A 24,637-nucleotide genomic window follows, 5' to 3' on the forward strand; every position below is an offset into this window, starting at 1 on the left:
AGTGCTTGTCGATGCAGGTACTTGTAATTTGCAGTTACTACCGCAATTTATCTTTTACCGGGAACATTGCGAAACTAGAAATGAGTAGCAGCTGTCCACAACGAAACATCACTTATCGGCGGGGCAATCTGACGACAATTATTTTCTAGTTGTCCGCGCTTAATTCCCCGTTAATTACATTTTTTCATGTCTTCCTTTTAATTACAACGACATGTGAATCTCGATGATTTATCAAGAAAAATACGATCGATTTCCATTTCATCTAGCTTGAACTTATCGTCGAACAACATTCCGCGTCTCTGTTTCGAATACATACGCAAAAGGAATCGGCGCAAAGAGTCAAAGACTTCTGATTTATCGCGGTAGTGGCGGATACGTCTTAATGAACGTACGAATCGTGATACGACTCAATTGTGACGTACGACGTGTACCAACGACTTCGAAAAATACGTGCTCGAATTTTCGAAACCGTTCGGATAATCGCGTTCGTCGAGCGTCCTTTCGCGGAATTGGTTCACCTGTCTGACGTAAGTCACGTTTCGGCGCGGAAAAGGTTGGTAAATACCGATGTGCGATCTATCGGTAAATCGCAACGCGGGAAAAGTGAGCGATTGTCGATAGGAGGGGTTCAGGGAGAGGGGAAATTTGTGCAACAGTCCTGGAACGATACAGAATGGCACAGTGTGGCCCGGCGCGCGACGCGAAACAGGTGATATCGTGCATTCGTGAAATGATAGGACGACTCGATTAACCGAACGACGAGAATTTCGGCGATATATCTACGGAGAGATTCGACTATCGTTTAATATTCTCTATCAGTCCATTCGGAGGTCAACTTTCCATTTGTTCCTTTAAACGTCGACCTTGCGGACACCTCCCGCAACACAATTACACCCATTTATTTTCCGTTGTGCCTCTAGCGTTCTATAATATTCGTTCTTTTTTTTCTTTTACACGTCTCTCCTTTTTAATACGGTCGAGTGCTCGTAGAATCCGTAACCGTTACCTTGAGTCGGTAATTTTCGAGCCGTTTTCGTTCCCGCCAATTTATGTCTCTCGCGATAATCTCGAACGCGAAATCGAAGGAATCGTTTTACGGTGTACCGAGACGAGCCCTGTGTCTGCTGCGATCGGTGAAGATAGAGTAAGCGTCGAAAATTGCACGAAAGCGAGTTCATTGGGAATGCACGGATTCGTGCGAACACCTGGGACTACATCCCCGTGAGAGCAAAGGGATCGGACCAAGGAAAGGATTGTCAAACTGTCGAGTAAGTGTAGGCGTATTCGGTTAGTTAAAAATGTTCGTTTAGTTTGTGGTGACGGGTGTTTTTCTGTAGTTCAAATGGTTACTAACCTGTTGAGGATTTGTACAAATACGGAATCGTGAATTTGACCTAAAGATAGGGAAAGATAATGGAAGAAAATGGAGAATATGTTATAGAGTAAATATATTCCCTTGTTCAAGAAAAATTATATTCTAATTCGAATAAACTTTTTGGTTAATCTGATAATAATACTATTTTTCTTGCACGCTGGTAGCGCTTCCATCGATTCTTTTTCTCGAAGGTTGCAGTAATTTTCGTATCCTGTCATTCTGTTTAATTTCTATAATAGCAAATAATTTTCGCAACGTCTCATAGCAAAGAAATTCTATACTCGTGTCCTTGGGAAGTAATAGCTTTGTGTTTGTTGGCTTTTCAAAGAAGAAAAGGAGGAACATCGTTTTACTAATCGTTTCGTTACTTAATTAGAGACAGGTTGGCGGTATTCGTTTGTTTTTAATATCACACGAGTGTTATATATCGCAGAGACAATACGCCAATCGAATGGTATCCGATAATTTGAAAATATGAATTTATTATTGTTAGAAAGTAAACATTATGAATAATAACACTTTTTTTAAATAATGTAGCATCGGTCGAGTTATTTATGGTCGAGTATCGAACGAAACTAAAATATTTGTATGAATTACAATACGCTGGTCGAAGTAATTAGGGCATGTCCAATAAGTGACACCGAGATTATCCAGTGCACCTAACTCCCTATTTACACCGTGCTTCTTTTTACACGGTTTTCAAAATACAATTTCTAAAAATACAATTTTATAGTGTACAAATATTTGTTCAATCATTCGTTAGTACCATTCGATTGTTAACACTGACATTAAACACAGAACATATGTACATTCATACATGTCTTGATTGAGGCAGTAAATCTTTATAGCAGCAGAAAAATGCATGCGTTTTTAGATAATGTGCTTCATACGTTTCTTATTTCACGAACGTATTTTTTTCCGTTTGTATTTTATTTCATTTCACGTCAATTTAATTAAGTAACTTTCTAAATTACAGGCATCTTTTTCTATTTCTTAGTTTAGAAGGGCTTTCATGGAAACAATCATGATTTCGATTGAAAATAAAATGTAAATAGGTGTGCTTTAAAGATTCTAATGGAATTCGAATTTTATAGGGATTAAAAATATCGCGATATCGAGTAATCAGTATTGAATGAGGCCTTTGAAATTCTTTTCGTATCAACAAGTAATTAGTACAAAGAACGTATAATTATATCCTCATGAGGCATAACATGCTATCCAAATATGTATTGTTTAATAATCCATTTAACATTCCGCAAATTTATTACGAATGAAGTAAAAAACACCGCCATGTTAAACGCGCAATAACTCCTTCGTATTCTTAAAACTGTTGATTCCTAGGTAAACCGCACGGAATATGTTCGCCAAATAATTGCAACTCCAAAATTTGCTGGATACGCGACACAAGTTTTTGATAGTAAACATTCACCGTTGTTTTGCGTTATAATTTTAGAAAATTAGCATTATACGATAGAATGATACAATTTGTTTTCAAAGCGAGTTCGTAAACATTTCTCCATGGTTCTCCAATCAAAGTCATGCGCTACGATAATTGTTGACTAATCGCCATTTTTATTTTAGATTATATTCGCCTGCCCATGTTTGCGCACTTCAGGAAAAATTTATTTAATATTGCCGATATATGCACATAAATTACATAGATTAATTACATACATTAATTGCGTGTATTAATCAAATGAGTTGATTAAATGCATCGATTAATTAAATTAATTACATGTGTCTCTCAAGAATGTATTCAATGTTAACAACGATACGCATGTTGTAGCGTTTTGATGATAAGACATACTTTCAATTAAGTTTCAACAGATGTGTGAAGATATGAATTTGCAATACAGTTGTTAGTTACGTTAAATATCTTCAGTCTGTTTCTTACAATTAGCGCTATTTCGCTAAAATTGCTAAAATGGCACCGTGTGCAACGTTGTCCCTTCTCCAAATGGTCCTAATCTCTCGTATAAGGGAAAAGCGAAGTTACAGTGAAAGTAGTCTAAATCAACAAGTACGTAGGAAAATGTTTCTGACTCAACGCAACCCACTAGCACTGTGTGTGTGTGTGTGGGGGGGGGGGAACTTTTGTGTCCCCCTACTGATTGTCAATTTGTTTTTTTTTTTTTAGATCACCGATCTTTACGAAATAACGAGTTACGAGCGATTCGAAGTTGCAGGTACCAGACTTACGCAACACTCTTTACCTAAAAGTATAGAAGCGCGAGTTGCATGTCTAACGACGCAACGCGCACGGTTGAATCTAGGTGGTCTCGCGACACACATTTCACAACGGAATGGAAATTGCGCAAAACCGATACTTTTAGCGAATAACGAAACGCGTCAAGAGCAAAATTATTTACCCTCTTGAGACCTAACCGTCGCTTTCGCAAACGTCCACGCTCTATTAATCGGTCCTCGATGCTGTCCCGTCGATTCTTACATTTCATTCGCGTCGCGCCACAATATCTTTATCAATCGTCCGCTCGTTTTCTTATGTAACGAAGGATCGTTAACTACATTCTAACTAGAAAATGGTGAACCAGTTTTTTTTTTTTAACATTTTTTAGTCATAAATCGTTTCCTCGAGGCAGAAAAGCTTCATCGAAATCAGGGTTAAATTGTAACACTAATAACATTCTGATTTATCTTTCGGCAAATGTTTTCAACGAGGAAAGGGCTATCGTGAAGTAATTAGATTTAGCTCGCTGTTAATTCAGATCTGCCACTCCTTAGAACAGAAGGATACGATTAGCTTTAATGGATTTTACCTGGCTGTTTGCACGAGGATAGGTGACGCGAACGACTGGTCTAGTTGTCGGGAAAAAATAACTGCAACTATTGCAATATTAGAAGGTGTGCGTACCGTATGCAGTTTAACCCGTACCTGGTACACCTGGGTCCTTGGACCTGAAAGGAATTTTGTTTGTCCACTTCAAAGAAACGAGTTGCAGGATTAGTCAATTGACACTTGTTTAATGTTCAGTAGAGTTCGAGTCAAATAATGTTATTGCCCTCTTTCTTCGTGAAATAAAACAATTTTATTAGATATTATAAAATAGTCATCTCAAATCTTTTTACTGTTTCGATCATTTCATCCTGTTTCTCCTTGAGCACAACGTAACGCACCGTTAATATAAAAGAACAGTACGGTACAGTAATAAGAAGGAATGCGCAAGGAGGAAAATATTTTGTAGAAATGTGTGTGATCGAGCGATTAGAAATTATCAGTATGTAATACTGCGTGGGAAGGTATTAGTCATAGATTATATTAAGCAGAAACCTTTAAGACGAGTGGCAATGAAAATAGAAATAAATAACTGTATATCAGAAATAGGACTTTTAAGAACCATTCTATTTTCATTTAGTTGCATACGTTTATTTTCCATTCTAGATAAGAGACGTTAATGCATTTATTATCAAGCAAATGTAGTCTAGTTCTGCGTATTATTAGGCGTAGTTCGTTAATAGAGCGTTATTCGTTTTTTTTTTTCATCGTCTTTCATCGAAACAATTTTTACGTTGGAATATTTTTCGTGGAACGATCAGCTGTTATGTAGTAAAACGCTTCAATCCGTATCAGTTACCTTTAGGTTCTCTAATCTACCATTGTACAGGCATTGTTGACGCACTAACACCAAGTTCGGACGATTCGAGCAGGAAAGAATTACTGGCGTGTTGTTTGAACGCATTTACGGGAAACAAAGTTGTACAAATCCCTCCTTATCTTGCTACTTACGTATTTAACAATGGATCAAGGTCTATACTATGCGTAACACCCGCAATAAATATCAGAATCGAACATATACCTGTAGAACACCGAACGAAGCGAGAACGAAGGTTTCACGAATTATAAACAAAAATATTGAAACGATAATCGACAAGAATATTCTTCGACACATCTGTTCAAGTATCGCAAATTTGATCTACGATAGAACGATTTTATCGAAGGTTGTGTGTTCGCCGGTATGTCACACGTGATCAACCTTGAACGCGCGTTGAAAATACGATTGCGTTTGATCTATTTATCGAACGGCGGAATGCTTTCTGTACAGAGATGCTTTCGCAGAAAATGATGGACGTACACCACCGCGTTGTCAATTAATCGTACAATCTAATTCTAGACAAAGATATTGCACGAGGACGACTGGATTCCGTGAATTGTCCTTCGGTGCTTCGAAAACGAAAACCTATCGGACATGGAATGTCGAGATTACGCTTGTAATAAATTGTATTCGCTAAGTGGAGATTGATCAGTCCGATTAAAAAATATCTCTGTCGTAGAACAACCCTGTCTTCTCTCTTATAGGAGCAAGCTCTTCTCTTGTCGATAATCTCCGCGTATTTAGTTCTTTAATACAGTTCTCAAGCTATTCCAATACTGATTCAAGATTATTATTAATTTTAGTAGTGTACACTATTAGCGATGTATCACAGAAGTAAACTGCAAAGTATAGCGGACTCAAACTATAAAATAGGTAGATAAAGAGTAACGTCCTTATGTTTTCGTCTGCATACAAATAGCTCATTCAGTCTAAACGGTTTCTATGTTTAACTAACTACAAGCGTACGTTTACACAAGATTTATGTATTTACCTTTACGCGAAATACCCACTTTGCGACGATTTAGTCTTCATATTTTAGAGACGAAAGCACGCTCGTGTTCTTTGAGTTAATATAACGATCATTGTTTGTCTATGTTTAACTATGTGATCAGTTGCTCGCTAACAATGGTTAACTAATTACTGCGATGACCCTGCACGTATGCCGAAAGCACGTGTCGTTTATGCGCTTGAAATATGGCTATGTGCATGTGTATACGAAAATTATACAAAATATGCAAATAATATGTACAAAATGCATACGCGGAATAATAAAATGAAACAATAACAATAGTGTTTATACATACATAATTGAATTGCTACATTGTATACTATAATACATGTAATATACAGCGATTCAGTGAATTAGTATGACAATGACGATGACAGCTGGATATTTTGCATATTTCCTAGATATTTACATGTATCTTACACGCAGATGCATACACTTTGAATATTTACGTTCATTCAAGAAATTAGAGAATGATACATGGAACTGTCCAAGGGCTTTTCATTAAGGAATTAAAAAAATAATTAATTCCAAGGTGAAGTGACAAAGAAAATAAATTTTGATAGAATACATAAAGGCACGGTTACAAAAATAAATAACATTGTATGAGATTAATGGAAAGGAAACTTGAAAGTGTTATCTTTCGCTTCATTCTGTGTCTTTCCAATGATTGTGGTCATATCGGGTTTTATGTTTCATTAATATATGTACCTTTGAATAGGCATACGAATGGCGAAAGCTCTCTGTCCCTGAGCATTACTAATAACACCTTCTAATAAAAATTACTAACGTTTCCAATTTATTCCCAACATCTATTAAAACGTCTCCAGCCTCTCCATTTCGCAATAGCACGTCTAATGTTAGATTACGTAGCATCCAATCGTTTGGAAACCACATTTTAGCCTCTTAGAAATTGTCACGGTTGTCACTCCGATGCGGTGAACGCCGTTAAACGTTCTCAGCTCGATACAATGGCATTCAAACCGGTAACAAAAGCAGGAACGAAATAACGATGCAGCCGAGTATCGTTGCACGGTACAATGCGTAATTATTGGCCGACAGCGGAAAGACAATTGTCTTGTTGACCAGTTTTCATTCACCTACGCCCCGATCGAAAACCTGAATAGGATCGCATGGTTCGGCCAGGCCACGTGGCTCGTCACTGTAATTTCGCCACTTGACTCGCCAACAATTTATTGTGCCGACTGTGTAATTCAAGTGCATGGTCACCGTGATCACGTTCATTGTCGAGCTACCTATTTGACGTCTGCCCTGGCCGTATCTTCTTTCACAGAACGAGCCCATCAAGAAACCTAATCACCTGTTCCTCGTTTCACGCGCGCTTAAAGATGAACTTTGCATGTTCAATTCGTCCATCCGCGACGTGCGCGTTTTTCGCGGCGGGATTCGTCGAACAGGCTTTCGACGCTTGTTCCATAAAGTTTTTCACGCGTGTTTTCAGCTACTGGCTCGCGCAGAAATTCTCAAACGACGGTGACTCAAGTTCTTGAGGGTACAGGGCCAGGTACACGATCGAATTTCAGCAGCAAAAGCCCGAAGTTATGACAACATCCAATGGTGAGTAACGTTTGTTTTCAAATGGTCGTATCGCTCGCGCTCGTGTCGATCGTTCGCGTGAAACTTTTCCGAGCGACCTTTTGTTTTTTTTCGCGACAATAATTTCTGGACGAGTTTACGACGCAAAGGTCGACACCGAGTGTCGTAAACTCGGACGTGCATTGGCTAATACTTCTGGAGTTGCTTCTTAGGCCCAAGGAAATCGTTTCAGAGTTTACGAGTCGAAGGTTGACACCGAAACGCCGTAAATCTGGATGTACGTTAACAGAAAGAAGTAAAACGACGGTCCTCGAGCGTTTCCTCGACTCGGAACACGCGGAAACAATGACCTCTGATAGAGAAGGTCGTGCAGAGTTACTTCGTTAATTAATCCAACGCATATAGAATTAGTACATTGTGTCGTTGATAATTGAAACAGCGACCTTCGGATTGGATTAAAAGATTTACGGTAATTGGCGGCGCGACCTTGCGCGACCTTATCTGATGCAGGTCAGCGTCTTTTCCGAGATTGACACTTGACATAGAGAATACGTGGATATTTCCGTGGCAAGAAATCCTGGCAACTATTCACTATTGTTATTAGCGATGAGTTCGTTGATATTAATTAATATGAATTTAGCTTTTTTGGGGTAACTACTGGATTGGCTCCTCGAGATACTTCGTGAAGTAAATATTACTGCGTAAATGAAATATACAGAATGTATATTCAATATATTCTACAAATTAATGTAATAATATTGTTACTTTAATTTGCATAAGTATAAATACCTTTTGGTTGTCTTTAGCACGTGTTTATTATATCCGAACGTTTTCGATGGGGTTTTAGAGCTTTATTGGTAATGTACGCGAACAATCTGCGCCTTGAACTTGTATTCGTTCGAGATAAAAGAAATTAATTTTTTACGTTTGCTATTTGTCTATCTTGGCAAACCGTCCCCGAAAATCCGCAAACGTCTATATTTTTCGCTCAGCGGAAAAATACGTTGTACAGTAGCGGATAAAAGATTAAAACGATTAAGATTGTTTTTAGTATTAACTTCGTATACCGGTATACGAAGTTTTCGAACGTTAAGCGGTTAAGATGCAATCGCGTCTGATGACCCGATAACGGCAATGTGTTATCGTCGTTTAACAAGATTATGATTATAAAGGAATTATCAGTTTTTAACGCGAATATATCTACTTGAGTGTTGTAACTGATTTGATTTATTAAAACGATAACGAGAGAAAAGCAGAATTGGAAGCGTATCGCGGCGATTGAATCACTGCGATATTTTTACGGAGTTGCCGCTTTTAATTTTATTGCTGTTGATAAGAGGCGAAATTGGCTGGATCAGAGCTGTTCATTTCCGGTTTTATCTGTTCGCATCAATTGCGATTAAGGTCAAAAGAGTATCGAGTACTTTAATTCAAAATCTAATTGGATTCTAACGATTTTGTTCGTAAGATGTTCCGTTGCGAAAATGTTTCACATATTTATTGTATTTTTTTTTTTCAACAGGGGTAAAGAATGACAAAACGTCGGAAATACAGTGGCAGAAAATTCACACCGGCCAAGATGAGGACATGGTAAGTATCTTAATCGATCAAAAGAGATTATGGAGGAATGTTTATCGGACACTGTTTATCGAACTTATTGTCATCTTTCAGCGTATTTATGGGTTCGAGAAGAGTGGTTTGAAAAGTGCCTTGATTTGTATCTCCTACGTGCTGACCATTGGATGGGTGAGACTCTTCTTCCACTGGTATCCTCAGTTGCATCTCTACGCGACTCACAACAAATGTCCCTTGAGCCGCGCGACAAGATTGCTCGTGACTGTAAGCATTGTTACGCGTTTATGTATATTTTCTTAGAAATAAATTTCAACCTCAATTCCGAACACTTTCATACCCATTGTCTCGTTTTCGATACACGCTTGGTTGAGACAATCCTCTTGTGGATTATTCTTTATGGTTGGTACGCTATTTGTACCGTGAAATTTGTCCATCCAATGATAAAACTGTTGCAAAACCACTCTGCATATATACATACATTTTCATACGTGGATTCTGTACATTTTCTTTCGCAATCACGTTGTATTTACTTGTCACGAAACGAACTGATATGCACCCGAAAAAAAAGTGCACACTACATGTAGGCACGTACACGAAGAGATCGAATCGCGTCAATGTTAATTCGTCTATAAGAGTGGAAAACAAAAACAGAATCTATGTGTACAAAGATACTTATAAATTACCTCGAGCGATTGAAGACTTTTACATGACTCATGTGTTGTAACATCAGATATTTAAAATTAGCATAGCTTAGTATGGATATGTTATAACTAGAAATCGGCGTGAAAGTGATACCTCCGCGCAGGATAAATTCATTTCAACCGTTTTATTGCTAATTGATGACGTAAATGTGTAAACAGGATAATTATCAAGGAAAATACAAGTCATACTTCGTGAAGGAAGTGAAAACCGTATCTGCGAGGAATCTAAGGTCAGCTCGCTTTCAAGTTTCTTTTCTATTTGATCTTGAAGCAGGTCCAACGGGAATCTAAATTTGCTTCTTTTACTAGGGAGCAAGATGTACCAATACGCCTGGACGAAAACGACGACGATATCGTCGGGAAGAAGTGCAAGAAGCTGAAAATCAATTTAGAGAATGGCACGCAATGCGAGGTCCTCGAGTACAAAGCTTTTTGGTGCAAGAAGCAATGCTACATCTGGGACATCACGCAGAACACGTTTGCGAGACTAGTAGGTCTTGACAAGTACACATTGTGCTCGGACCTCGATCTCAGTAGCAATCAAGGACTTTCTAAAGAAGAACAAAGCCTTAGGTAGGGTGAATTTATAATTATCCAGGAGGTACATCAAGTATTAAACTTATCCCTGAAAATATTGTGTTTCTGAAATCTCGTTCGCCAACCAAGTCGACTCTTTCACTTGTTGAACGTGAATATGATTCCTGCTAGGCACCACCTAACACTTCATAACCGATTTATTCTTGTTTGCAGGCGAATAGTTTATGGCAGTAACGAGATTATCGTCCCAGTACAAAGTATAGGCGTGTTGCTGCTGTTGGAAGTTCTGAATCCATTCTACATTTTCCAAGTCTTCACTTTGTGCGTGTGGTTCGCAGAGGGCTACTTGTACTATACCGTAGCGATCATATGTATGTCATTGTTCGGGATCATAAGTTCCATAATACAAACTCGTAAGGTACAGAAATCATTTGTATCGTCAGACGCTTTGAATCCTGTGTCACTTGAATGACAGTAATTGAGGATATTTTATGAATCGAAACAGGAACACCATCCTTGAAACAAGATCCTTCGTTATCTACGTTTACTTCTGCGCAACGCGTATGCGCGTATGTATTTCTGATAGGCAAGTGTTTTCCGCTGACGATAATTGATCTTGGTGTACAAAAAAAAAATAAAGAACGTATCGTTAATGACATAGAATTCTTCAAGTAGTCATTAAAAAGCAATTACCAACAGTAAAATTATCTTCAGTAAGATATGTTTCCAAGATACTTGTTGATCCTCAGCAGAACATAATAGATAATGAATAAAAAAATATGAAATTCTTTATCACTCGTTGCTATTTAATTATTTCATATATCTATGATATTAAGTATTCGTATCGTATTTTCGTTGTTACTAGTTCTACAGGCTACCGATTCAAGTGATCAGGTTCGAGGCGTCAACTCGCGTCTTCAAGATTTCTCTGAATCTTGATTTACAGTCAAATGCGAATCCTTCTTTTAACAGAATCAAATCAATCTTTGTGGCACGGTTGCGTCGACGGCAACCGTTCGCGTGCACAGGAGCTCGACGGTGTCGGAAAGCATACCTAGCAGCGAGTTGGTGCCTGGCGATATCATAGAACTGCCCAAACATCAAGCCACCGTTATATGCGACGCGGTGCTGTTGACAGGGCAATGCATACTAAACGAATCCATGCTAACTGGTAAGCCACTGACAATCCAAATCGAATGCTTTCCCGTTCTTTGTATCGTCAATCCTATTGTTACAATTTCAGGAGAGTCTGTGCCAGTAACGAAAACCCCATTGCCATCGCGTCACGTTTTGTACGATCCCAAAGAATGTTCCCATCACACGATATACAGTGGCACTACCATTATTCAAACCAGGTGCGATACCTGTACCACGTGTAATTTTTGCTAGCATTATGGGGTTACATGTACCTGAATGGTTAAAGAAACCGGCCAACTTAGAGATAATATGACCTGAGAGATAATACTGTGATTGCAACGTTAAACGCTAAGGACTCAAATCATTTAGTTAATCGAAAACTATTTAAATTTCAACGGCGAATCATAAGACTAGAGATCTTGTACTTTACGAAAAAGCAGAAAATTAAAAATCATTTTTTTATAGTGTCCAGGTATATGTAACCTTTTTAGAGTCACAGACATCGTCATCATTAATTCACGTTTCTGTTAGATGTCACGGCAATGACCCAGTTCTAGCACGAGTTATTCGAACAGGCTTCCACACCAGTAAAGGTGGATTGGTCGCAGCCATCTTGTACCCACCACCAGCAGACTTTAAGTTCGATCAGGATTCTTATAAATTCATTGGTATTCTCGCGCTTATTGCCACCTTTGGTTTCATATACACTATCGTGACTAAGGTGTGTTTCGATGCCAATTCGTCCATAATTTATTTTTGACTTAAAGGATTAGGTACTCGAATTGCTTCAAACTACAATATTCAAACTCAATAAAAATCCATATAAACAATACGAACAAAGAAAAGTCTGTACTGACATTCATTTCCTTGGAATTAAGTCCTAGGGGGGGACTTAATTTTGGAGCAATTTGAGTGCATAGTCCTCTTAATCGCATTCCAAAATTTAATATTGTTTGAACATCATTGTAGGCTTCCAGAGGGATTACAGCCGGCGATATAGCTATAAAAGCGTTAGATATAATCACGATAGTGATTCCTCCAGCATTGCCTGCCGCAATGACAGTGGGAAAACTGTACGCTCAATCGAGATTGAAAAGAGCACAAATATATTGCATTAACAATAGAGTCATTAATGTATCCGGTAGTATAAATTGCGTGTGTTTTGACAAGGTGAGAATCACTCGTGCATACTATAATGTATCATTAAGAGGAAACTGTACATGCTTCCACTGTGTTCTTGAAATTAATTTATCTCAGAGTTGAGGATTGTATTCACTTTTACAGACAGGGACTTTGACGGAAGATGGTTTGGACATGTGGGGCATCGTACCTTGCACGAATGGTGTTATCGGTGAATCGGAAAGAAGCGTTCCTAAATTGCACAACCATCCTCTTTTCGAGGGAATGGTGGTTTGTCATAGTTTGACTCTAATCGACAATGAATTGTGCGGAGATCCTCTGGATGTTAAAGTAATTGTCAAAACTTTAGACTCTACTTCGTCTATTGCATCGACTACCACACAGTTCATTTACGACATCTATGTTTTTGTTTACATTGAGAACCGCGACAGTTGTCCTTCAATAAATCAAGTGTTGAGACGAAAATCTGGGAAAACCCAACAAGAAAATTTCTCTAAAAACAATTTGGCTGTCGATGTGCCATATCAAATAATTTCTGTTCACGGTCATTCTCGTCTACGTATTTGCAGATGTTTGAAAGTACCGGATGGATATTGGAAGAATCAGATATCGGGCAGTCGAACAAGTACGATCTCGTAGCGCCAACGATCGTAAAACCGCCTAGGGGCACCAGTTTCATGGAAAATATGAACGAGATATCGGAAATCGGGATAATACAACAGTATCAATTTTCAAGCTCTCTACAACGAATGTCTGTGATAGTACGAATATCGGGATCGGAAACTTTCAAAGCCTACACGAAAGGCTCACCTGAGATGATACTTAGCCTGAGTAAACCAGAAACTATTCCGAGAGACATCATGTTTTGTTTAAAACGTTACACAGAACAGGGCTACCGCGTTATAGCTATGGGCCGAACAGTATTGACCGAAAATAGTGATAAGGTAATCGAAACTATAATTTTCTTTACAAGTTCTTCGTAATCTAAAATGTTCATTTAAATACATATGTGACCTACTTCAATCTATTATACCAGACCAATTTGTTATTAATAGAGTGCGAATTTTATGCATTTTTATAAATACGATAATGTATAGGACGTATACGTAACGTATGCATAATATATTAATTAAAATATTAATATTTTATTTTTCATAAGTCCGTTACATCTACGCATGTTTGACATAATTTTCCATGTGTGTATCGCCATATATGCATATCAGAGCACAAGAAATATAACTCAAAAACAAGGTCAAATAGATTACTCTCTTATATGTATAAACTTTTTTCAATGTTGTTTGTCCTCAATTAGAGCCTGAGATCATTTTTACGTGTTAGAAATCAACATGTATCCTACTATGCAGTGACAAAAAGTTGGTCAATGAATTTAATTTGTAACAATATAAACTTCTAAATTATACTATAGAATTCTATAGTATAAAGAGGCAGCGAATACATTATAAATTAAGGCATTTTTATCAAACATGTTCGATAAGCTTGACTAATCGCTTTGGAATAATCCGACATTTTCAAGAAACGCACCCGTGCTAATCGCTATTTACATATGCTTAATTAACGTTTCTGTCGTCGTAAATCGTTCTATTTTTCATAGTTTGCATTTTCATTCGCAGATAACGAAGCTACCCCGTGACGCAGTCGAACAGAACCTTGAGTTCTTAGGTTTGGTTATCATGGAGAACAGATTAAAATCACCGACTGTACCGGTGATCAAGGAACTCAGAACTGCCAACATACATGTTTTGATGATCACGGGTAATTGAGATTTCGTTGGTTTAGCACTTCATCGCTGGTAGAAAGCGAAATGATTTATGAACATGTTATATGCCTAGCGTTAAAACAAATTATTTCAGGGGACAACATTCAAACCGCTGTAAGCGTTGCAAAAGAGTGTGGCATTTTGTCACCGCAAGAGTCTGTGATAGATGTTACAGTGGTTATGAAAGAGAACCAAGTGCAGCCGGAGATTTATTTCAATGCTCAAGAAATATCTTCGAAATTGGTAATTTTACTTAATCACTGAACCCTCGCAATACCAAGTGTTTTTTTACATATCCTATCAAAGAGGCTAACATTCAACTTTTTCCAAGTTTCTATCGAACGATATTTATGTTTTGTTCCCCTGCCCCCCCCCCCTCCCCTTCCCCGGTTTTGCGAGGCTCAACACTCGAGAGAAACGAAATATAATGATCGTTTTCCTGCTTTCCTTTTCAAGAGTCTTCAGGATAAAATGCTTAGGGTAACAGAGTTGCAGAATATAGAACAAAATATAGGTGATAGAAATTATCGGTTCGCGCTAACTGGTCAGTCGTGGCAGTTGCTCCGCGAGCATTATCCTGACATCGTACCGAAGATATGCGTACGTGGTGCAATATTTGCTAGAATGACCAGCGACCAAAAGCAGCAATTAGTATTGGAGCTGATGCAACTCGGTTATTATGTCGGTATGCATCAATTCCTAATATTTGTCATACTTAACTGTACCGTGTAGTCGTAATTTCAAAGAGGTTTCGTAAATATTACAGCCATGTGCGGAGATGGTGCTAATGATTGCGGGGCTCTAAGAGCAGCGCACGTGGGTGTATCCTTGTCTGAAGCGGAATCTAGGTAACACATCATACTTACTTTATGCAGCAGCATCAATATTTAAAAGATTTTTAGTATTATAGAATCTTAACGGAATAAAACCTCGATTATTGCAGGAAAGAAAAAGATCCATTTACACCACAGCTAAAAGATTATTAAGCTTTATTATTCCGATCAACCCTGATTTAGATTTTTAAATCATCGTATGTTCCAATATTAATGTTCGATGTCTTCTTTTTTTAGCGTAGCAAGTCCTTTCACGTCTAAGGTGCCTGACATCACTTGTGTTCCGAAGGTGATAAGGGAGGGTCGTGCTGCGTTGGTGACATCGTTCGGAATATTTAAGTTCATGGTTACTTACTCCCTTACAGAGTTTTTGTCTGTCATTATTCTCTACTCGATCGATTCAAACCTGTCGGATCTAGAGTTTCTCTTCATCGATATATTCCTCATCGTCAACTTCGCCTCATTCTTTGGGAAAACTCGAGCATACGAAGAGAAACTAGTGAAAAAGCCCCCGATGACTAGTCTTTTAAGTTTCACGACAATCTTCTCTCTGACTGTACATATGTTAATTATGACTATTTTTCAAGCTGTCGCTTATCACGCGGTGCGTACTTTCCCTTGGTTCGTTCCATACGTAAATACGGAGGATGATAGATACGCGTGTTACGAAAATTATTCGGTGTATTGCGTATCCATGTTCCAGTACATAACCATGGCAATAATATTTTCACGAGGAAAACCGTATCGAAAAGCTATATACACAAACATCGCATTCATAGTTTCCATAGTTTTACTAACTGTCGTTTGTACATACATCACAGTCTATCCTGCAGAGTGGATAATAAATTTACTTGAGCTACTTGTGCCTCCAACGTATGATTGGAAGATCATCATTTTGGCGCTTGCTCTAGCAAATTTCGTAGTTTGTATCATCGTTGAAACGTTCGTGATAGAGTATATGATAGAGAAGATATTAAAATCAAAGTTTTATAGACCGGAGAAGTCTAAGAAGGAGTATTTAAGAGTACAGCATGAATTAAAAAATGACTCGAGTTGGCCGAAACTTAATAGAGAATTGCCCATTTTACCGTTAACGCCGAGCGTAGAAAATATAATTAACGTGACGTATTCGGATGAACAGTCGTATGTAAATGAAGTTGGAAAAAATGTAAATGATAAAAAACAGAAGGACAATAATAGGTTATATGCGTATGATAATCATACATTTGTCGATGACGAATCGGTACGAAACACGAACATGATAACTAGATTTTAAGATGTACTTTGAAAATACAGTACTTGGAAAATGTTTATCAAAAGTTAAAGATTTTAACTTTAATTGATAAGAACAAATATAGTCGATGAAGAGGGAATCAATTATCATACCAGTATTTGTAGATAAGTATTATGGAATACTTCCGAAACAATTAAGAATTTTATTACAAAATGGTACAAAACAAATATGAAATAAAATTTGTGATTATTGTATGTACTATATATGATAAAATGTCATATATTTTTAATAACCGTCGAAGTGTATTTATCTAACGATTTTGACGATTGCACTCTACTATATGTATAGTTCTTTCAAATTTTCCTATTGCAAGAATCATTAATTTATTAATAAAGTGAAATAGTGTTTCTTTCAGATATATCATAAAAGATACATTTATGTAACACTTATATTTATTATAAAAAATACATCCGACTTAATAAAAAATTTGTGCATCTAAGAAATAAAACAAATTACATATCATAAGACGGGATTTTTTCTCATCTTCTGATCCGAGAATTTCGATTTTTTTAGCATTTTCTGTAATACAAATAATAGATACATTGTTAATATAGAGTAATAAAAATAATATTTTCAAATGTTTACCTATGATGTCATTGTAATTTGCTACAAGTTGTTTCTGAATCCAATTTCTGTACCGCAGCACGACTTTGTTTATTATTTTTATTGTATTGTCATGTATTTTTGGCTTTAAAAGAAGATTGGGTACAGTTGATATGAACTCCTTAAATGCATCTTCCCTGCAATGTACCATAAAGTATTTGCAGTAGGTACAATTTAAAAAAGAAAAAAAGTAGTGAATACAATTACCTGTGTAATTCATGTAAAGTATGATCTAACATAATATCACTAATGAGAGAAAATAATTGTAATTGCATTTCTTTCTTTGATTGATTACAACATGCATCTACAACAGCTTGTAAAGTTTCATTGAGATCAAGATGATTTCTATACCAAACTTTACTTGCTTTCAAGAATAATGTTCTCAAAAGCTTGATCAGCTGTGATAAGGCAACATTATTTATATTTGACCAATTTTCAATTTTTTCTATAAAAGACAAAACAGGTAAGCTAAATATAAACAAAGACTCATATTAATAGAAAACAAAATAAACTTTGTAATACCATTTAAATACTTAATTACGGATGTACAATAATCTTGATTTATTTTAGATGCAACCTTATCGTCACTATGTATTGATGTAAACCATATATAAATCTGACAAAGTCCTAAATTTTGTTCTAAGCAGGCATCATATGTCTCATTCACAGAAAAGTCTTCTTGACGTTTTCTGTTTCGTGCTGAGGAGAGCAAGCTCAGTGTAGCACCTAACTTAGTGTAAGGAAATTTTGTAAGTAAATTTTGTATGAAAATGTTCTGAAAATTGTTTTTAAACCAATATTTCAAGTTTACATCGCATTCAGTGTGCAATATATCTATACATTCAATTATTAACTGTATAATTTCTACAGCACTTTTCAATAATTCTAATGCTTCAGCAGAAATCAGAAGTGCAGAATTATCTACATTTTTGTCATCTGGGCAAACTTCCATCCAACTATCAAATATGAGAGGCATTAATGATTCAACATATTTCATGAGCTCTTCTGCATCTAGACTTTGTTCAACAGCATTTTCTTTTAGAATATCATTTTGTTCAAAATCAATTTCAAAGTTTTGAAAATTTGTATTTAAGTAAATAGGAACATATCTAGTATTTTTGTCTATATGTACAACTTGTCCAGTCACATTTAAGCCAATAGTTTGCTGTGATTTATAAAAGCTAACGATAGACTTGAACATAGTGGCAAGCCTTTCCAATACTTTTATCCTCCATTTAACAGTAGTATTTTTGGAATTTAAAGTTGTTATTAATTGTCTTCCAGGTTTCATTTCAGTGTGCAATCTAGAGATCATGTTTAAAAAATTTGGCAGCACTTTATTGCTGTTTCTAGCCAAAACATTACCACAATTTTGTACAAGTACATCCAAAAAGAGTAAAGCATCTTCTTTAATGCGAGGGTCTATATGTGTCATAGCACATCTTAAATATGAAATCAAAACATCACAATATGGATTCAGTTGATCATTAGATACTGGACCAAGGATTAAACTCAAAACTTTGAAAGAGTCATGTCTTATGTTTCTCTCTTTATCAAGAGATAATGCACAAATGCCTTGCAACAGAGATCCAAACTGTGAACTCAATAAGTCCAAAGAATGCTGTGACAAAATTTCTTTTAGTTCTCTCACAGCATCTTGTCGAACTGTTGAGTTATAATGTTGAAGACGTGATAGTAAATCCTAAAAATTACATACACACATGTTAAAAGAATCACATAACAATTTCAAAAATAAGTAATATTAATTAATAACTAGTATCATTACTTTAACATTAAGTTTTCTTTTACTAAGAATTTCCGTGTCATCATGATGTTTCAATTGTTCACGTATTACGATCTTTTTAACTTTGAACGTCGGATCAGTGACATTTAATCCCTTTGGTAATGGCTTTGCTTTCTTCGCTTTCAATTTCACTTTTGCCTTTTCAGACTTTAAATGTTTCATGTGTCTATTATTCTTACCCATAATTAATTATTGTGTAAATCGAATTAGTGTATATGCATTATTTTCTCCTCGTCTTTAGGTTAGACCAAGTTAGACTAATATAACGTACAATTAAAACCAATTTTTTCAATAGTATAAATTGTATTATTCAAAAATACACTTGCACATAAATAGATCACTATTCGATATGTAATAATTTACTTAAAACACATGTCATTTATGTTACAATAGTAGAAAAAGAGTACGTACGAACAATATTTTCAAAATCGTATAATTTGTAAGCATGTAGGTTATAGGTTATGTGTATGTTACCCACGAGGCAGTCACAGTTGGTCACAGTGTCATGTACATGTTTGTGCATGTATATTCACTGATCTGCACACAAGTAATCCCAAGTGATCTGTCAAATAGTACGTTTGACAAAGTCTGACGTAGGTAATAATGTAAATTTCGTATATTTAAAAGTGATAACTATGTAAACGCGCAAGAAAGTGTTTTCTTGGTGTTAATTGCATTAACATCAAACTACCGTTTATAATATTTTTCTCTAATCATACGATAACACTAGGTTAGGCGACTATTTTAAAAATATTTGTGCCTGTTCAGTATTACAAATCGCTAATCAAATTATACGCGTACAACGTGACGATGCAGATATCCAAAAAAAAAGATAAAGGATCCAGTTCTTTTAAGTGGTTAGTATTACAAATAAATTATAATGAAAGCATCAGCTTTCTCTTAGTGAAATTTTGAACTGTTATTTGTTCTATTTGAATTTCTCTTTGACATTTTATATTGCGCATTAGTTTCTATTACACAAACAAGTTATTTCACAAGAATTGTATTTATCATTTTTCATAGGGCATAATATATATATATATACATATGTATACACAAAAATATAAAAATTTCAAAATTAAAAGCTGTTTTCATATGTAAAATTGTCATATTTTGTATGATATAAGTATGATATAAATGAAAATTATATAAGCACATTATTTGTGATAAGATATATGTTTATCTAAAGATAAGCTCATCATACATGGTTCTGATGTTCTCATTTAAAGATCAGTAAAACATTGATTTATTTTGATAAATTATTAATATGTGTTGTATGATTTTTCAGATATCCCATTTATAAATTGAAATATCAGATTTCGTACAATAAGTGACCAGATAAAGAGAATCATTACAAATAAGACATATAACAAAACAAAAAATATCAGAAGTAATCTCATATTAAAACAACAATAAAAGAGATATTACTTAGGAATTTCTTTTTAATGATTTATTAAGAATTAAACTTTGAAGGATTCAAAATGAATACAACAATGACCTATTGTCCTCCAAATATAACGTTTAATGAGATTTGGATGGAACATGGAATGTCAAAATGTTTCATGGATACTATTAGTAGTGCTGTGATTTCATTGTACCTATTCATTTTTGGTACAATGCAACTTTGGATATATCGAAAGCATGGCACAGAACTTGCTGCAACTTTAGTACCTAAAAGTAAATTATATGTTTTACAAAAAATACTGCTATACTTTGTTCCAATACTCAGTATAGTAAGAATAATTCTACAAGCAACAGTTTTGAATGACAAGAAAATCTATGGTTACATGGTAACAATTTCACTTTAACAATACATAACAATATTGCTTAACTGATAAACTTTAAATTACCTTAATACTTTCAGATTGTCACAACAATATTAACTGTGATTGTTTATCCATTTTCTGTGTACATATTAAGGGTAGAAAGACACAAATTGTTACCAAGTGTACCACCACGTGGTCATGGTCTTGTATTGTTGGGCTTTTGGACCTTGGCGTTTGCTGCTGAAAATTTTGTCTTTGTTAACATTGGAAAACTTGAATGGTGGTTTCATTTAAATACGTAAGTTTAAAATAAACTTATTATATTATTATATAAGCACTTTCTTAAGTTCATATTGTTAATAGGAATGGTATACTTTGCTCACTGTACCTAGTGGGATTTTCTCTCTGTATATGTGTTCTATTTACAGATTAACAGACCAAATCGAGATGGCACTGTTCGTTTTGCGTTACGTCAGCAATCTTCTCATCTTTGCCTTAGGGCTCAAAGCACCAGGAATATTTGGGATACAAGGAATACTTTCAAGTTCTGAATATCATAGAATCAATGATGGTCCAGCTACACGGTCAAGATATTACCAAGGTGTAAGTCAATGAATATAATTTTGACTACTACCTATTAGACCTACTACCTACTACTACCTATAATAGTTTTTACCTGATAGAAATCTTGTAACCATTATTGTGTTACAGAGAGTCCTATAATAATATTATGCGACTAAAATATAAATAACATACCAGGATATATAAAAGAAATACAAATTATCTGTATACGCGCACACAGTAAAAGTCAATATGTAGATAATTTAATACAATTAAAAGTGTATGTTTATCATTTGTTGGATCTGTTTGGACACGATATATAACTATTTATAATACAATTATTTTCAGAGACCTGAGAATAACAGTTCGGCATGGGCAAATTCCTGGTATAAGATAAAAACTTTGGCACCATTTTTGTGGCCTGAAAAAAGTTTTACGCTTCAACTGAGAGTTATATTTTGCTTTACGTTACTCATAGCAGGACGTTTCATAAACTTGTATGTTCCAATTTATAATAAAAAGATTGTCGACAGTGTTGCCGAAACTCCTACAACATTTAGGTATAGAAAATTTTCAAGTTAAAATTTTAAAAATACACGGGTGTTTTCATGAAATGTTTAATCCTTGTGGTAGGTGGGACCTCATATTAATATATGTAGCATTCAAATTCTTACAAGGTGGAGGTACAGGTGGTATGGGAGTACTGAACAATCTAAGATCGTTTTTATGGATTCGTATACAACAATATACAACTCGGGAAATTGAAGTTGAATTGTTCAGGTGAATATTTGATATTTTCATTCTTTTAAGTTTGCTTGGTTTAATTTATAATTATATCTTACTTCTATAATATGAATTTCTTCAGGCATTTACATAGTCTAAGTTTACGCTGGCATCTTGGACGGAAAACTGGCGAAGTTTTAAGAGTCATGGATCGTGGCACAGATTCTATAAACAACCTACTTAATTACATTCTCTTTTCCATTGTGCCAACAATTGTTGACATTATCGTGGCTGTTGTATTCTTTGTTAGTGCTTTTAATAAGTGGTTTGGATTAATTGTATTCACAACTATGACTCTTTATATAGGTGATTATATTCCTTTTTCATCATTTTTCTACAATTTGACATAACAAATATTACGACGTTTTCGTTATTTATGTTAGCTGCTACAATTCTTGTTACCGAATGGCGTACCAAGTTCCAAAGGCGTATGAACTTAGCAGATAATGCCCAAAGAGCACGAAGTGTTGACAGTTTACTTAATTTTGAAACGGTCAAATATTACGGAGCAGAGTCATACGAAGTAGATAGCTATAGAAAATCAATAATAGACTTCCAAATAGAAGAATGGAAATCAATGATTACATTGAATATTTTAAATACCTTGCAAAATATAATCGTTTGCGCTGGTTTGTTAGCTGGATCTTTACTTTGTTTGCACATGGTTAGTGTATAAAATATTTTTATTTTTTTCAAACGTTTCTTGAAAACGTTTATAGGAACATATATCATAAATTTATTGGTTGCAGGTTGTGACTCATCAAGGTTTAACAATTGGTGATTATGTTTTGTTTGCAAGTTACATCATTCAACTTTATGTACCATTAAATTGGTTTGGAACATATTACCGGTAATTAATTATGCTAGTCATTTTTTGCTAAACTGAGAACCATTCTATTAGTTTAAAAATACTTTTTACATTTATAGTGCTATACAAAAGAATTTCGTTGATATGGAAAACATGTTTGATCTTCTCAGAGAAGAACAAGAAGTAATTGATGCTCCAGGTGCTGGACCATTAATAGTAAAACGTGGTCAAGTTGAATTCTCGAATGTATCGTTTAGTTACGTTCCCGAGAAAGTCATACTAAAAAATATTAGCTTTGTCGTTCCAGCGGGAAAAACTATTGCTTTGGTTGGACCTTCGGGAGCTGGAAAATCAACTATCGTGCGACTGTTATTTAGATTTTATGATGTAGAAGAAGGAGCGATATTGATCGATGGACAGAATGTTAAAACAGTTAAACAAGATTCTTTAAGGCGGGCAATAGGTGTTGTACCTCAAGACACTGTACTGTTTAATAACACCATAAAATATAATATTCAATATGGTCGTATCGAAGCTGTAGATGCAGACGTAATAGCAGCAGCTAGAAATGCAGACATTCATGACCGAATTCTTTCATTTCCAAATGGTTATGAAACACAAGTATGTATTAATTGATGAGTCAAACTATATTTTATTTAATCAAAATGAAAATGAAAACTAGCAATACTCAATTATAACTGTATAGGTTGGCGAGAGAGGACTTCGATTAAGTGGAGGAGAAAAACAACGAGTTGCTATCGCGCGTACAATATTGAAGGAACCAGCAATTGTGCTCTTGGACGAAGCAACAAGTGCACTTGATACTCAAACAGAGCGTAACATTCAAGCAGCGTTAGGAAGAGTTTGTGCTAATCGAACAACTATTATCATAGCACATAGATTATCCACGATCATACACGCCGATGAAATTCTCGTTTTAAAAGACGGGGAAATTGTAGAAAGAGGCAAACATGAAGAACTAATCTCTTATAGCGGAATTTATCATTCCATGTGGCAAGCCCAACTACAGAATGATCAAGAGAATAACAAATTACCAAATGGTGATATCCATCAGGAAACTGATGTAACATCATCGTAAATGCTTTTAGGAGAAAAGATAACCTCATTTGTTGAGTGTAATAGTCATAATAAAAAAAAGTATAAACCTGTTCCTACACATGAGTAACTTATTCAAAAGTACTAAAGATTAAATTTTTAGAATACGATTCTATTTCATTATACAAGATATATTTCTCAATTAGACATTCGTGTTAATTCTATATTTTATTTAATGAAAAATTTTAAATCTCATTAACAATCACAAAGAAATATGAAACAGTTATTATGTATAAGATGATATAGTACATGTTTTACATTAACGTTTTTAAGAAGAGAAATATTTCATATATCAAAGTTTCACTTTTTAAAAGAATAAATAAAGTAAATAGTACATACAACAATCTTCAGAGAAACTATGTTTTTTCATCACATGCATGATTCCAAATCAGAATTTGTATCATACACACATTTTTAGTTGTACACGTACATTTAGTTAGAATGGTAAAGACTCATTTATTGTATCAGAATACAATAATTAAGAGCTGTCAACAGAATTTCAACAGTTCATTCCTCCATCTGGTCTTGTAGTCTTGGTTCTGCAGATTGAATTTTATTTGCCAATGCCCCATCTGGTACCCAACCTGATTCATCGATAGGATTTGTTACTGTTACTTCTTGTGCACCCCAAAAATAATAACTTGCAATAAATA

At 35.4% G+C, this 24,637-nt stretch overlaps 3 protein-coding genes across 3 annotated transcripts; 2 read left to right on the top strand and 1 right to left on the bottom strand.

Annotated features, from left to right (window-relative positions):
- Nucleotides 1–424: 424 nt before the first annotated feature.
- LOC128881401 (polyamine-transporting ATPase 13A3-like) lies at nucleotides 425–16,934 on the top strand. Its single transcript, XM_054132415.1, has 18 exons — nucleotides 425–1,268; nucleotides 7,455–7,570; nucleotides 9,072–9,139; nucleotides 9,221–9,388; nucleotides 9,985–10,055; nucleotides 10,135–10,398; nucleotides 10,576–10,780; nucleotides 11,335–11,533; nucleotides 11,606–11,717; nucleotides 12,031–12,220; nucleotides 12,469–12,669; nucleotides 12,784–12,969; nucleotides 13,209–13,583; nucleotides 14,271–14,412; nucleotides 14,511–14,659; nucleotides 14,873–15,101; nucleotides 15,183–15,264; nucleotides 15,487–16,934. Exons 2-18 carry the CDS (start codon nucleotides 7,555–7,557, stop codon nucleotides 16,523–16,525), a joined length of 3,696 nt encoding a protein of 1,231 aa, XP_053988390.1. The 5' UTR covers nucleotides 425–1,268; nucleotides 7,455–7,554; the 3' UTR covers nucleotides 16,526–16,934.
- LOC128881405 (testis-expressed protein 10 homolog) lies at nucleotides 16,922–19,424 on the bottom strand. The gene is made up of 5 exons (XM_054132422.1): nucleotides 18,933–19,424; nucleotides 17,669–18,848; nucleotides 17,354–17,591; nucleotides 17,129–17,283; nucleotides 16,922–17,062 (listed from the first exon to the last, which is right to left on the bottom strand). The coding sequence occupies exons 1-5, from the start codon at nucleotides 19,131–19,133 to the stop codon at nucleotides 16,959–16,961; spliced, it is 1,878 nt and encodes a 625-aa protein (XP_053988397.1). The 5' UTR covers nucleotides 19,134–19,424; the 3' UTR covers nucleotides 16,922–16,958.
- A 104-nt stretch (nucleotides 19,425–19,528) lies between these two features.
- LOC128881404 (ATP-binding cassette sub-family B member 6) lies at nucleotides 19,529–24,043 on the top strand. The gene is made up of 12 exons (XM_054132421.1): nucleotides 19,529–19,547; nucleotides 19,681–19,807; nucleotides 20,239–20,740; nucleotides 20,815–21,014; nucleotides 21,145–21,319; nucleotides 21,626–21,837; nucleotides 21,911–22,057; nucleotides 22,143–22,366; nucleotides 22,444–22,724; nucleotides 22,810–22,910; nucleotides 22,988–23,489; nucleotides 23,575–24,043. Exons 3-12 carry the CDS (start codon nucleotides 20,432–20,434, stop codon nucleotides 23,965–23,967), a joined length of 2,544 nt encoding a protein of 847 aa, XP_053988396.1. The 5' UTR covers nucleotides 19,529–19,547; nucleotides 19,681–19,807; nucleotides 20,239–20,431; the 3' UTR covers nucleotides 23,968–24,043.
- The last annotated feature ends 594 nt before the right edge of the window (nucleotides 24,044–24,637 follow it).

The sequence above is a fragment of the Hylaeus volcanicus genome, chromosome 8 (assembly GCF_026283585.1).
Source record: "Hylaeus volcanicus isolate JK05 chromosome 8, UHH_iyHylVolc1.0_haploid, whole genome shotgun sequence".
In the NCBI taxonomy this organism is placed as follows: domain Eukaryota; kingdom Metazoa; phylum Arthropoda; class Insecta; order Hymenoptera; family Colletidae; genus Hylaeus; species Hylaeus volcanicus.